The sequence below is a fragment of the Eucyclogobius newberryi genome, unplaced genomic scaffold, assembly GCF_026437365.1.
Source record: "Eucyclogobius newberryi isolate DKJ021-1_F unplaced genomic scaffold, fEucNew1.0.hap1 SCAF_22, whole genome shotgun sequence".
NCBI classification, from domain to species: Eukaryota; Metazoa; Chordata; class Actinopteri; order Gobiiformes; family Gobiidae; genus Eucyclogobius; species Eucyclogobius newberryi.
Window position 1 is genome coordinate 10,827,355 of NW_027315857.1, and position 13,486 is coordinate 10,840,840.

Sequence of the window (13,486 nt, forward strand, 5' to 3'; positions counted from 1 at the left end):
TTGGAGTTTTTTATAAACTAACAAGACAAACATGATATTCACCGACAAAAGATTTAAAACATCAACTACAGACTGTAAAACCATGCATCTTTAATGGCATGAAGATAATGTGCTGTGTGTTCAATTAGAATCATAGTTTTTTTCTGGTCAGTGGTAGTCAACAGACTTATAGAGGTGATAATAGCTGCATGTGTAAATGCAATAAGCTATTTAAGTGTTGAATGCAGTTAAGTTCTCTGTACCTACCTGTGCATAAAAATCCTTCCTGACCCACAGTGTATTGATCTCCAGGATTCTAAAGCTCAAGATGAGATGCAGGAGTTACAAATGTCGGCTAAAGTGCCAGAAGTTGGTGTCGCCAAATCAACGTTGCCTCAAAAGAAAAGCCCAGCAGTTACATTGGAGCTCCTGCCGCAGACGGCGTACTCCACCCACCGGACTGTAACACCAGTGCTGCCTTCGACCGCTGAGACACCCATGTCCTCTGAGCTCTTCTCACCCATGTCCAGACACTTCGTGGTACCCCCAGATTATGAAGACATTTTTTCAGGAGAGCAAAGCCTTAAGGTGACTGAATCTTCTTTAAGTGGTCAACCTGGGCTCAGTCCATCCACAAGCAGCACAGTTGAGACAGGAGCTCCTGAAGAGTTTGAATTTTCACCTGACTTCAACAGAGTTCTTGCAGAATTTGAATCTCTCAAAACAAAACAACAGAAGGACTCGGCTTCTCCCCAGAGGTCAGATTCAGACTCGGAGTTCTTTGACTGCAAACAAGCCCTGTCTGACTCGTCTGAGCCGGAGGACACAGAACACGCAGTGGCCTATCACATTTCAGAACCACCGTCTCCAATGCCTGGAAGCAGCGTGGACATTGGTCATCGGCACGAAGGCTACGAATACGCCACGGGTCACTTCCTACGAGCTGAAGACTACAAACGCTTCTCCTCTGGAAGTGAAAGTCTTGAATTTGCATATGATTCAGGGGGTTCACAGACTGCCCTGCCGGGGTGTGAGGAGCTGCCCCGCAGAAGCCAGTCAGGGTACTATGATGATGACGATGACCTGGGAAGGGTAAGGTCTGAGCATGAGCACAGTGTACCCGTTTGTTGCTTTGGGGCTGAGGTCAAGATTGGTTACGAGATACTCAAAGGTGTGGCTAACAATGGCTTCTTTGCGCATGTCAGGTTAAGACTGTCAAATATGAAGTAGGACTAATAAATTCAAAAACTAAGTTTTCCAGTTTTCGTAAAATATGTATGAACTCGACATGCACTGGAATTTTGGTTTTAAGCTGAGGCTGTGAACAATGAAATAGAAGAACTTTGGAGTGCTTTTAAATGATGCATGATTGACTTAAATACAAAAGTAAAACCTTTTGCTGAATTCAATCCCAAGATAACTGGTGTGCTTCTCAAGGGCATAAACACAATGTGTTTTTAGCATCATATCTCTGCTTGCTGATCCAGAATGCATGTGCTGTAACATACTCTTCCTTCTCTTCATCTCACTGCCTTTATTCATTCATATTCACATTTGTCATTAACTCATTCTATTTGTTGTGAAAACGTGAGGTTAAGAGAAAAGGAGTCTTGCACTTTGCTGTAGAACGTCAATGACATGTTACTGTCTCCAGGAGATAGCAGAGGAGCTAGGGCCACTGTCTGATAGTTCAGAAGAAGAGGTACTGACCACCAGAGTGGTCCGGAGAAGAGTAATCATTCAGGTAAACAAACAGGTCTAGCAATGATACACTGGTGTGGAATTTTTCTTTTCAATGGTTGTGGATGTTGTGTTGGTATTGGTTATTGACTGTTAGTGTACTGCATGGGTCACATATTTAGAGAGTCAAGTAGCTTTTTCTGCTTTCTCGTTTTTCTGTTACATTTGGGGATTCATGGTGGCTGGTTATGTAATACTTTTGCAAATGTTGGGTCACTTATTTTTACATCATGATGAAGATGTGAAACATGTGGATTATAGTTTGTATTTGAAGTGGAAAGGAAAATATACAGAATTGCAGGCGGAGAAAGAAAATACGTATTTCCATTGTGCTTGTGGACTGATTGTGTTTCTGTTTGTTTTGACAGGCGGACACGTTGCCAGATATCCCGCCACAGACTGTTACTGAGGAGAAGTACACGGACGAGCATGGAAACATGGTGATCAAGAAGGTAGAAGATGCTAACTTTGTATAATATAGACAACACCAGCTACATATTACTCTACGTACAACTTACCGCTTGGTTTCCGTCACATCAGATTACACGGAAGGTGATTCGGAAGTACGTGTCTCCAGATGGATTGGAGACTCAGGAAGTGACGATTGAGGGGTCTAAACAGGACATGGTCCGGATAGAGGAAGGAGACACAGTGTCCCGAGTGGTCAAGAGGACTGTCCTGCACAGCGAAGGGGAACAGAGAGAGGTCGGTGTCTAATCTTATCTTAACTTACACACATATGAACTGAATCACTCCTTATATAGGGATCCAGGAGAAGAACCTTTGACATTCACATTTGTTCCATTGTGTCCACAGCTGAGCTTCTCTGAGCCTCTGGCTCTGCGCTCTGCCGCAGCGTCAGCGTTCGATGTGGAGCCGGTGCAGGGTCGAAAGGTCAGTAAAGTGGTGAAGACGACAGTGGTGAGAGGAGAGCGGCTGGAGAAACAGACAGGAGAGTCTTCACTGGCCTCAGACCTGCCCTCAGCCAGAGAGGACTTTGAGAAGGTCAGTCAGAGCATTATATTCTGGTGCTAAAAACCTGCATTTCAGTTTCTAGAGATTTGTAATAAAGCCTCTTGAATCTCCCCCTGGTGTAGTATTTTATTTTATTTTTTTATATGTTCCTGATTTGTCCCCAGGCATTGGTCTATGCAGGGGGCTTTGGGAAAGTGCAGCTCCCTCATGTACTAGAGAGGGAGATTGTACAAGATGACGGTTCTGTGGTCAAAAGGTCTGCGGCATGGGAGTGACTAACAGAGCTGATGGCATGTCCAGATCCTTACAGATTATATAAATGTCATGTCAAAATAGTCCATGGTTGGCCTACTGCATTTAAGGCTCAACTAACTTCTGTAGTAACTAAAATATGTGTTCCCCTCACACTTCTAGTACAAATAAATCAGTGACTTAAGAACACCAAAAATGTCAAATGGGGCCTTGTCACTGGAGTGAGCAAATCTGATCCAGTTCAACAGGCAACACTGTCCATCATTAAGAGTTCATCATTAAGATCTGTTTTGTGGCGTGTGTGATTCGTCCTGTTCATGCTAACAGAAACAAAGCCGCTATGCTAGGTCTTTCCTTCCTGCTGCTGTCAGACTGTATAACAAACACTGCTAGCCCCGAACACGTGCAATACTGATTTAACCATGTGCAATACTGTCATTCAAGCAATTAAGGCCATATTCATGTGCATACAACTGATGTAAATAAGAGTGTTTTATTTTGTTTACTTACTTACTATTAGTATTATTTAGTCTTATGCTAGCTATTTTTACTTTACTTTATTTATTTTATTATTTTATTATTATCTTATTTTATCTTTATCTTTTTATTTAATTTTTTCTTCCCCCCCCGAAATTTCCCCATGTGTGGACATTAAAGGATTATCTTATTTGATCTTATATTACTACACTTGGATGAACGTAATCTAACGCTCGCTCTCTGTCCCCCGTCCACAGAAGCCAAATGCGTAAGGCGCGCACCCAGAAGAGGACCGTGGTGAGGGACGGGCGGGGCAAACAGGTTCACCTGGAGAGAGAGGACGACACCCCCGGAGCCCTGCAACCGGACGTATTACAGCAGCGCCTCCACAGGCTGCTCCAGCAATACTGCCAAGACCGCCAAGAGGGGAAGGGAGACAAGGACGAGAGCCAATCAGAGAGGGAGGAGGAGGAGAGCTCGGAGTGAACTATAAATAACAACAAAAACTGGTGAAAGGAGCATAATTCCACTATGTTCCTGTCTTGATTGCCCGTTTTGTGACCAAAGATAGTTTTTTTTTTGTCCATGAATGATTTTTCAGTTGCAGTTGGATGCGATGGTAGACATCACTGGACGGACTTTTTGCCTCACTCATGGGCCTCTTCTGGAAGACGGAAAAAAAACCAAACTCTTGTAAAGATTTGTACATATAAGAAATGGAGAATCACGCTTGAAAACGGGAGAGAAGCATTTACTACATTTGCCCCATAGAGCTGCTGCTGCTGCTGTACTGTTAGCGCACTGACGGAGCTGGAGACGGAGCGGGCCGGACTCTGTTCACATCACACCTTCAGTCTTCCCATAATGCATCAGCCCTACTCGTGTGTGCGTGTGTGTGTGTCCTCGTGTCGTGCGCTCACATAGATCGGGCCGTAAGGAGCAGTTGCCTGTGTGTGTGTAAATGATAAAAAAGTGATTGATGTCGTGTTGCTGAGATTCAGGATCAAGCACTTAACCTCCATGTTCCACGCTAAGCCTTTTATTTTGGATGAAGCTGGCCGAGTTTAGCTGTGAGTAAAGCCCAATGTCAGGCAGTTTGAAGTGAAATTACTAATGGTTTTACCCATCCATGACAATAAAAGGGAATTAAAGCAGTGGTGGAAAGAAATAAAGTACAAAAGTAAAAGTGTTGTGCTTCAGTAACAGTTTTAGATATCTGTACATTACATTTTTCATTGTATACTCTGTTCTTTCTTCTGTACTACATTTTTTAACTAGACTGAAAACTAGAACGAGTTTGGAGATTTGAAGATTTTGAGATACTTATTATTGATTCAGTTGCTTCCTTTGACCAAAAATCAGCACAATTATTTCTAAAGATCACTACATAATAGTACTCCAAATCTGTGCGAATTACTTACTCTAAAAGTACATTTTTCAGCTGTATTTAACGTGAGTACTTCTTCAACCAACAGTTGAATGAATAACAGTTAATGGCTTATAAAAATAAAACGAGATCTTGTAGCATCCTCAAAACATTTTATTCAGAATTTTAGGCGCACTAGTTTTCAAATATTGTCCAGCAAAGCATTTGATAGTCAGTAAATTTGGTTATGCTCTGAACATCTGGGGTCAAACATGTTATTTTAGCTGTATTTAAATATTTGTTGTGGAACTATTTGCTGGGTGGAGTTGTCCTTTGCTCCCAGTCCAAACTCGGCCGGTCGTCCTCGTCCACTGCACTCTGGATGTAGAGACACTTTGCTTTAAATCCTTCCTCGTTGCCAGAGCCCTCCGATCATCTCTAAACTTTGTATCGTTTTATTTATTTATTCTTCTGTCCACGTGATGGTCGTGACGATGTTTGCGTGTGTGCTTGAATGTGTTTTAAAGTATAGACAATTGAAAGTTTTTATCACTGTAGAAAACATGAATTATGCTGAAATGTCATGAGTATGTTTGGTGGGACTCTCCAGTTCCAGAGTCGGCCTGAAGGAACAAAACGGAACAATCCTCACGTTGTCATTTACTGGATGTGAACAAAGAGAATCAAAGAGAACAAATTGGTTATTAATAAGCATCTTGTTTCCAGTATATCATAATACCAGTCAAATACCTATGCGGGCATGTACAAGTTTATCAAATGAACTACTAAAAACGCTAACCTTAGCCGCTGCAGTGTGTACATGGCAGAGAAATAAAACTGTACATGTGTCGACCCCTGACTCCGAGTCTTCCTTTCAATTACAGGCAAATACTAAAATAATTGATGCACTTTATAGTTTAGTGTGAGAAATGTGTTCAGACATTACTTATGATGTGGAAAAAAGATACTTCTACAATCACTTATAGAACCTTTATTTTGTTTGATATGCTATTTTTACTGCAATAATGACATGTATTTATCATGTATAAGCTGGTGCCCATAGTATAAAACAGGGCTGGAGACAGGCCGGGTCTGTCTATGCCTGGTATTATTATTATCTGTTTAACTGTCAGATGGCAGAACTGGTTTATTTTTAATATGTCTGTAATTACTGGGCCTATCCACATGAAACATGAAAGTGTCAATGCAAATAAACAAAAGTGAAATGTATTTACTATAGCTTTGGAAAGGTTTGAAAGGTTTGGATATTTTATGCAAGAACGGTGAATTTACCATAGAATTACCACGATTATACTAAAGACCAATCAACGTCAGAATGAGAGAAGGGACTCAATATATCCTAATCTTTACTCTAGTAATTATTTTATATATTTTTACTTTTAAAGAGGCATGTTATTTACTCTTTATTATTGTGTAAATCATCTAATAAAAATATGAGAAGCTGATGTTTCTTCTGGTGTGAGACTCTATCAGACTGAATCAGGTCAATCTGCTATTTTCATCTCCCTTTTTGTTCAAACAGCTTATTTTAGTTCTAGCCTCACTAAAAATAGCACATTAGAGCCACCGTCGTAATAAAATGCTATTCTAAAAACTATTTATGTCCACAAATGGAATGAATGGGTTCATGCCTTGACATGTTCTGAAAATAAAGTATTATTTTTAGATTTCTTTGAATTAAGTTGAAAGAACTGCTGGAGCTATAAATGAATGTCATGCTGCAAAGTGGCCACTAGAGGGCCGAGTAGCAGGGCTTTCTTCATCCTCATGTGATCCAATGTGTATTACATCTGGCCTAAAAACAAAATTGGACCTAATCAACCCCTGAAAATCATTTTAAATATTTACAGGACAGATATGTTGAATGAATTGAATTGTATTAATATTATGTCAAGACCAAAAGATAAAACTTGCCTTAGAAATGAAAGAGAATGTGTGAATACCTGTTTTCTGCAGAAGGCATTTGAGGCATGCCACAGTAGAATTGATGACACAGTTGTTGACGCCCTGCAGTAATAAATGTCAAGCGCAGACATGCCGATCTGGAAAACAGAGAAGTCGTGTCTTACCACAGAAAAGTGCTTGAAATTAATCTGTTTAATATCTCTACATGTCCCAAAAGCTCAGTTAGTTTGTCTTCTCGACCAAAACATTAAGACCAAAAAATGTTGCTTTGTCTCTGCAAGTTGAAGAAATAAAAGTGAAATTTTTAAGTGAGACAAGTCTTAACAGCACCACCTCTTTACTACCACAACTAATATTACTCTAAGCAGGCCTGTCCAAACTCAGGCCCGGGGGCCAAATGCGGCCCTCAAACCAATTTCTGTCGCTAAGTTGGTCCAAACAACAAAAAGTAGTCGTTTTTACTGTAAAATTGGAGAGATTGAAGCATTTTGATGTTATACGAACATAATATTAATGTTCCAAGTTTTATTAAAGGTGTGGAGGCATTAAAACTATGACAAATGCAAAAAAAATCAACATTTTCACGTTGTTTGTGGCCCTCTGCTCCGTATAAGTTTCAAAATGCGACCCTGTGAAAAAAGTTTGGACACCCCTGCTCTAAAGCAACTGAGAATATTACCTCGAGATCAATACAAATTAATCATAATAATTAAGAGAGGAGGTTTTATGGCAACAACTATTACATAAAAAAATGAAAAGAAACATGTAGTGTTTTTGATGAAAAGCTATTTGTTAGTACATGCGTGTCTTTAAAATGAACTTAATCAAATTCAAAATCTCGTTTTCCTAAGACTTGAATGAAATGACCAATTGATTCAATGATTAGCTAAATAATTGTTCTTCTGAGATTATTGTCAATTTTCAACATTCCTGGTGGGAAAAAGACAAAACGCATGTTCGTTGTTTATGAAAATGGATGTTCAAATAGAACGAGTCTTCCGGGAAGGTTTAAAAAAGTCATTTGCACCTCTTTTTGCATTTCATTTGTATAAACGAAACTCAAGCTCCACTCGACAACGTCACAAAGAAATACGGTATAATGAACACAAATAAATGATGACCAACTGACTCTTCTCGTTCAATAATAAACACTGTATTGTTCGGCTTCTTTTCTGTTGCAACAAACACGTTTAAGTGATTCAACTGTTCAAATACTTTTATGGCGTAACGTGACCCCGGCCGGCCACTTTCACGTCTTATCTCATCTTCTATGGAGCTGAATCAATGGAATACATGGAGTTAGAGCTGGTGTTTGTGGAAGATCCTTTCCCTCGGACTCAAGTTACAGCTGCTGTTTGTTCTGCTCCAGGTCAGAGTAAAACTAGACAGTGGGACGTTATGTGAGAGGAGATAATGCACGAGGGGTGTGTTTTCATACAGACATGGATACTTTAGGTGCTTTTACTAAGATATCTAGATAAAGTAAGGTGAGAAATAAATGCATAAATAGCAGCGAGTCAGTAGAATGTTATGTATAATAGAGTACGGTGTATAAGTCGCACTGGAGTATAAGTCGAACCAGCCAAAAAATGCATAAGAGAGAAGAAAAAAACATATTTAAGTCGCACTGGAGGATGAAATGCAGTTGCAAGTGTGAATATAACAAATAATATCACATATAAGTCGCTCAGGAGTATAAGTATATAAGTATAAATATAAGTATAAGTCACACTCCGGCCAAAACGATGAAAAAGGTGTGACTTATAGTCCGGAAAATACAGTATAATGTTTCATATGTCTTTGTCATTGTGTTTTGAATCCGGTTGTTTCAATAGTTGGCATCATTTGGTAACACAAAGTGGTATTAAAGAAAGAGTAGATTATGTTGTGTTTACTGAATAATTTATTGAAATCATCATCAGTGCTATTTTAATGACAAAAAACATCACATCACTGTATCTATTCTGCATCATCATGTCTCATTGTCTAAAAGTAAAGATTAAAAATTATCACCCCTGAGTACTCACAGGCAGCATCAGCACACAGCGGTCTCACATTGACCGCCTCAAACGTCCCATGAGACTGTGTTTGAACAGAAGAAGTGGTTCACGGTCGCACTGGCTTAACCGTAGATACAGCACTGGAGAACTGACCGTGTGCGAAACAATAGAGTTAAAGTGCGCTGTCATTTAAACTTCTATACGGTCCTTTAATACTGTGCAAGTTAATGCCTTTAAATTAAAATAAGAATCATTTGCGATAAGATAAATAAGAGCGAAATGTCCACATCCACAATATCTGCCTTGATGTTGCAAACAGCTCGTTCTAAAGGTTCTACCACAGCCAACAGCAACAACACAAGACACGACATGTAGTTATGGCTCCGAAAGTGTGAAACGTGAGATCTGATCCTGTCAAAACTGTGACGGATCAGAGTGAACCACATGTCATATTTCAGCCAGAACGAACACAGAACGCTGAGGACTTTAGAGCTTCTCCATGGTGATGTTATTGCTTTGGAATGTTCCACAGTATGGCATTAAACGTATGTGGCTAGCAATAGGTTTTATTGCTCAAAAATGACTTGAAAAATGCATTTTTACACATCTGAACTGTAAATTAGCCACCTGTACGGCTCCATGGAGATTCAATGACCTACTGCGGAGCATTCCAGGCACAGCAATAACATCTCCATGGAGACGATCACCCAGAAAGTTCCTGAGAGGAATAAATAAATATCTCGATATTCTGGCTCTCAGAGAAAATCAAATAATCCATCTCATTCTTTTGCAAATTTCGGGGACACTTCAAAGCTCTTCTTGTTGTTTTTTTTGGGGTGGTCACGTCTCGGTTATGGCTTCAAACGTGATGCACGGTCACATGACTCTGCATCTGCCGCAAAGATTGTGCAACATCTTGGACAGAACATGAACGCACCACAAAATGTCTCAGTCTAAGAGCGTCAGGAGCTTTCGTGTGGTCCACATTTGCGCCCCGGCTTTGTACTTCATAAATACACACATCCAAATACAGTACTAGGCATCAGTGTAATGTTACATAAATAATCTTTAGAGTCTGTGAACAGCAATGACATCTTTGTAGTCTTAAATAGGAATCGTCGAGCGCACGATGGCTTCTGAGCAGCAGAGGAGCTCCAGCGTGGGCTCCTGAAAGTGCTTCACATGTTGCTCTTTTTCTCTAGACAAGGCCGCCACAGGCCACCACACTTCCTGTCTATGCGACACAAAAAAAAGAGTTTAAAGTGCGACTAAGGCTAACAAAGTGATTAGTAAGACAAGATAAAGGAAGGAGGAAGTGAAAGAGGAAGTATGACAGTACGGCTTGACAAAAGGAACGTTCCTTTTCCAACATCTCAGACAGAAGAGGTGAATATTATGCTCCGAGTCTGATCTTTTCATCTCCCGGTGCGACCGCAATTTCCCCTTCACGATCCGCTCTGAAGGGACGGGAAAGGAAGGAAGTTTGCGGAAGGGAGTTGGTTTTGTTGAACGCGTTGTGTCGTGTCCTGCTTTGCCTTGAACAGGTCAGACACTTGAGTTCAATATCAAAACAAAAGATGGTTTTAAATTGAATCATGCAAGAAATTTGACCCGTCACAGCCATTAGTCTATTCACGTTCAATAAACATGCAGCCTCTTGAATCTAATGGGTTTAGGTAAGTGCTGGTCTGGGGCAACTGTTAAAGAAATGTACCGTAAGTCTTTGAAAACGAGCTCCATGCTGGTTACTAAAAACAAGGGCTGCACCAATTATTTTGCTAGTTAAGTCGACTAGTCAAACAATTCTTTCTATTACACATTTCTAACCAAATAAAGTGTCTCTTTTCCATCGTTCTAAGTCTTTTAACATGTGTTTTAGCATCTGCATGGTCCAGATAACCATGACAACTATCAAAAAGACCATTACGAATATTTCAATAGTCGACTAGTCACTATTACTCCGATTAATTGTTGCAACCCTGAACTAAAAACCCAAGAATGAAAGCACTCCTGCCAAATCAGTGACATTTTGAGTGTTTGGTCATGTGGTCCTTCACTAACTGGTCCCTCTGCGGTCCGTGGATGCAGTTGGCCTTCCAAGAGAACCAAACGATCACGGAGATGATGGTGGTTTGGAGCAGGAGCATGACCCCGTACGTGGAGGCGACGGTGGGACCGGGGAGCCGCGGGGAGCCGCCGGGGGGGAGGAGTAAAGACGGGCTCAGCAGGATGGCCTTCACCTCGGCCTTGATCATGTGGAGCTCGTCCAGGATCGACAGGAAGGTGAAACAGTGGAACCATTGATGACTGTGGCCCCAGATGTCGAAGCGACCCGGGGCGAAACGCTCTGGCACTTTACTGATATTGACCACAGCCGAGAGCAGCAACCAGAAGCAATGGCGGTAGAAGAAGACGGCCATGGTGCTGGACGACGCCAACGAGGACGAACTGGCGGAATACGGCGACTTGGTGAGGAGTCGGTAGAATATTGGCGTCGAGGAGAAGAAGAAAGGCAGAAGGAATACTAAGGTTCGGATGACGTAGCGGTAATATCTCCATCGCTGGCGGGTGTTGCAGCAGGACAAGACGCAAACGATGGCGACCGCGCACGCACTGGGAATGTAGAGCGCGTCGAAGAAAACGCCGAAATCTGGCATTGCATAGGAAGACGTCGCCGTTTCGTGTTTCAAATCCGCCGATGAGCCGTTCGGTGGTTGAGGTTCCCACAATCCGGCTCGAGGGTGGATGTAGTAATAGTAAGCGAGGGACGATCCCACGGTGTAGGCGCTGATCGTGCCGTAGTCCACGAAGAAACAAACTTCTCTGACGACTATGGACATGGAGTTCAGGAGGTGGGCCAGACTGCTCGCCATGAGGAGGCAGAACACGCCGATGAAGTAGTTCCAGAGCGGGTAGAAAAACGGGTCGTCGCCATGGGGAGCGCCCTCCCAATGGAACACCTCGACGAAGTGGTAGAAAAAGACAAAAACTGGGAGGAAGTGCGTCCAGAAGTTGCCGGTTTCGTTGGTGGGTCTGAAAGCGGACAAGAGGCAGTCCCTCAGGCTGTAATTGGGAAAGCGGTACCCGGTGAGGATGAAGTTCTCAATGACTCGAGGCGGAACGTCCGTGTGCCTCAGAAGAGGAAGCGGCTGGCCACAGTTCAGAAGCATGATGATTGAATAAAGCTACTACGAAGTGTGACAGGTACTACAGTGTTATTGCTTGCTCGTTGGCTTTATTGCTGACCACTGCACGTCCAATCACAAATAAGGCATCGAGGATCACAAAAAAAAAACAAAAAGATCTTCACAGACCTTTTTTTGTCTGGCTTGTATGTTTTGTGCGCTGCAGGTTATAATCCAAAGAGCTTAGTTGGGTTTTAATCCAGGAGATCACATAATGGCTATTATGTTGTTACATAAAACAAAACCAAAAATAAAAAAGACTAAATTCATGTTTTATTTGGTTTCTTCTTTGACCCTGAAGTGTGGGGAAAGGTCAGCTGCCTTCAGATCTCAACTCTTCCCTTTGCATAGAAGAGAATGGATGAGTCCTCAGCACATTCCCACGGCTCCTGTGCACAGCCCCGCAGCCCCGGCTCAGAATGAAGGTCACTTGTTCCCGTTACGAGCTTTGACGGCGCAGTAGTTTGACAGAAAGACACGCATGTCCCAGAGACGTGTCCACGAGGCGCTGCGTGAAGTAGGTCATGCTTCTCTTGTGCCCATTTTGTCCACGCAGTAAACCCCGGTTTCTTTTGGTAAGTGCCGCGGTTAGTCCCGGGTCCATATCCCCGATCCACTTATGTTGTGCCGGCTCCGTTCCGCTGTTCCGCCAGACGAAGCGCACTGCAGTAGCCGCGTGTGCGCGCGCACTGTGACGTCCTCTGGCGCCCGGTTCCGTCTTTACCGAGAAAGAGAAAAGACCAGACGCATTAGGATCTGGAGTTTGGTGTCCGCTGTGAGCTGCGGCTGAAGCACCGACGAGCAGCGGAGCCACTGACAGGTACCGGAGAAGAGGAAAGCTGCGTGTGCACAAGGAGCTGTTTCCGGTCACAGGCTACAAAGTAAAACAAGTGAACAGTGACGGCACAAAGGGGTGGTCAGTTATAGTTTTTTGTTTTCTAATAAGTACTATACACATTCACAGACAAATCAACCCTTTATTTATAATACAACCAACTGGCGTCTCAGGCCAATGTTGCTTTCTGGCAAAGCTTTTTTTAATTTTACGTAATTCAATTATGTATAACTGCCTGGATGCCATGATGCATACACTTATAATGTCTACTGTACAAATATAGATTGTATAGATTTGTTTACATGATGTACTTAAAAAGGCCTGCATTACATAATAATAGCACAAATTTCACAAATTCATACCTTTATTGTGAAGTGATCTTTACTGGACTTCCGGTGTGGCTGCCGCTCACTGCGTGGCTCGCGCTCAGAGCGGCTCAAAGCCGCAGTGGACCCTGGACCCTGAGCTCACTTAACTCTGACCCTGCGCCATGAAGTGCACAGTGCATCACACACACACACACACACACTCACACACATACACACACACATACACACTCTCACACACACACTCTCACACACACACACACACACACACACACATGCAACACACACACACTCACACACACACACACACACACACACACACTCACACACATACACACACACATACACACTCTCACACACACACTCTCACACACTCACACACACACACACACACACACACACACACACACATGCAACACACACAC

At 42.3% G+C, this 13,486-nt stretch overlaps 2 protein-coding genes across 12 annotated transcripts in view; one reads left to right on the forward strand and one right to left on the reverse strand.

Moving 5' to 3' along the window:
- The window catches only part of ank2b (ankyrin 2b, neuronal), a 136,814-nt gene extending 131,173 nt beyond the window's left edge, over window positions 1–5,641 (forward strand). For 7 of the 11 annotated variants that reach the window (XM_072458532.1, XM_072458536.1, XM_072458537.1 and 4 more), the window contains 6 exons: window positions 1,634–1,723; window positions 2,088–2,171; window positions 2,260–2,424; window positions 2,536–2,724; window positions 2,859–2,950; window positions 3,681–5,641. In XM_072458532.1, coding sequence (XP_072314633.1) covers window positions 1,634–1,723; window positions 2,088–2,171; window positions 2,260–2,424; window positions 2,536–2,724; window positions 2,859–2,950; window positions 3,681–3,909 — 849 coding nt within the window. In that variant the 3' untranslated portion in view covers window positions 3,910–5,641. Of the gene's footprint in view, window positions 1–276; window positions 1,072–1,633; window positions 1,724–2,087; window positions 2,172–2,259; window positions 2,425–2,535; window positions 2,725–2,858; window positions 2,951–3,680 lie in introns of all 11 variants that reach the window. The other 4 variants (XM_072458527.1, XM_072458528.1, XM_072458530.1 and 1 more) reach the window with 4 other exon arrangements.
- A 4,914-nt stretch (window positions 5,642–10,555) lies between these two features.
- Window positions 10,556–12,028, reverse strand: paqr9 (progestin and adipoQ receptor family member 9). Its single transcript, XM_072459167.1, has one exon. It carries the CDS (start codon window positions 11,883–11,885, stop codon window positions 10,734–10,736), a length of 1,152 nt encoding a protein of 383 aa, XP_072315268.1. The 5' UTR covers window positions 11,886–12,028; the 3' UTR covers window positions 10,556–10,733.
- Window positions 12,029–13,486: the final 1,458 nt, after the last annotated feature.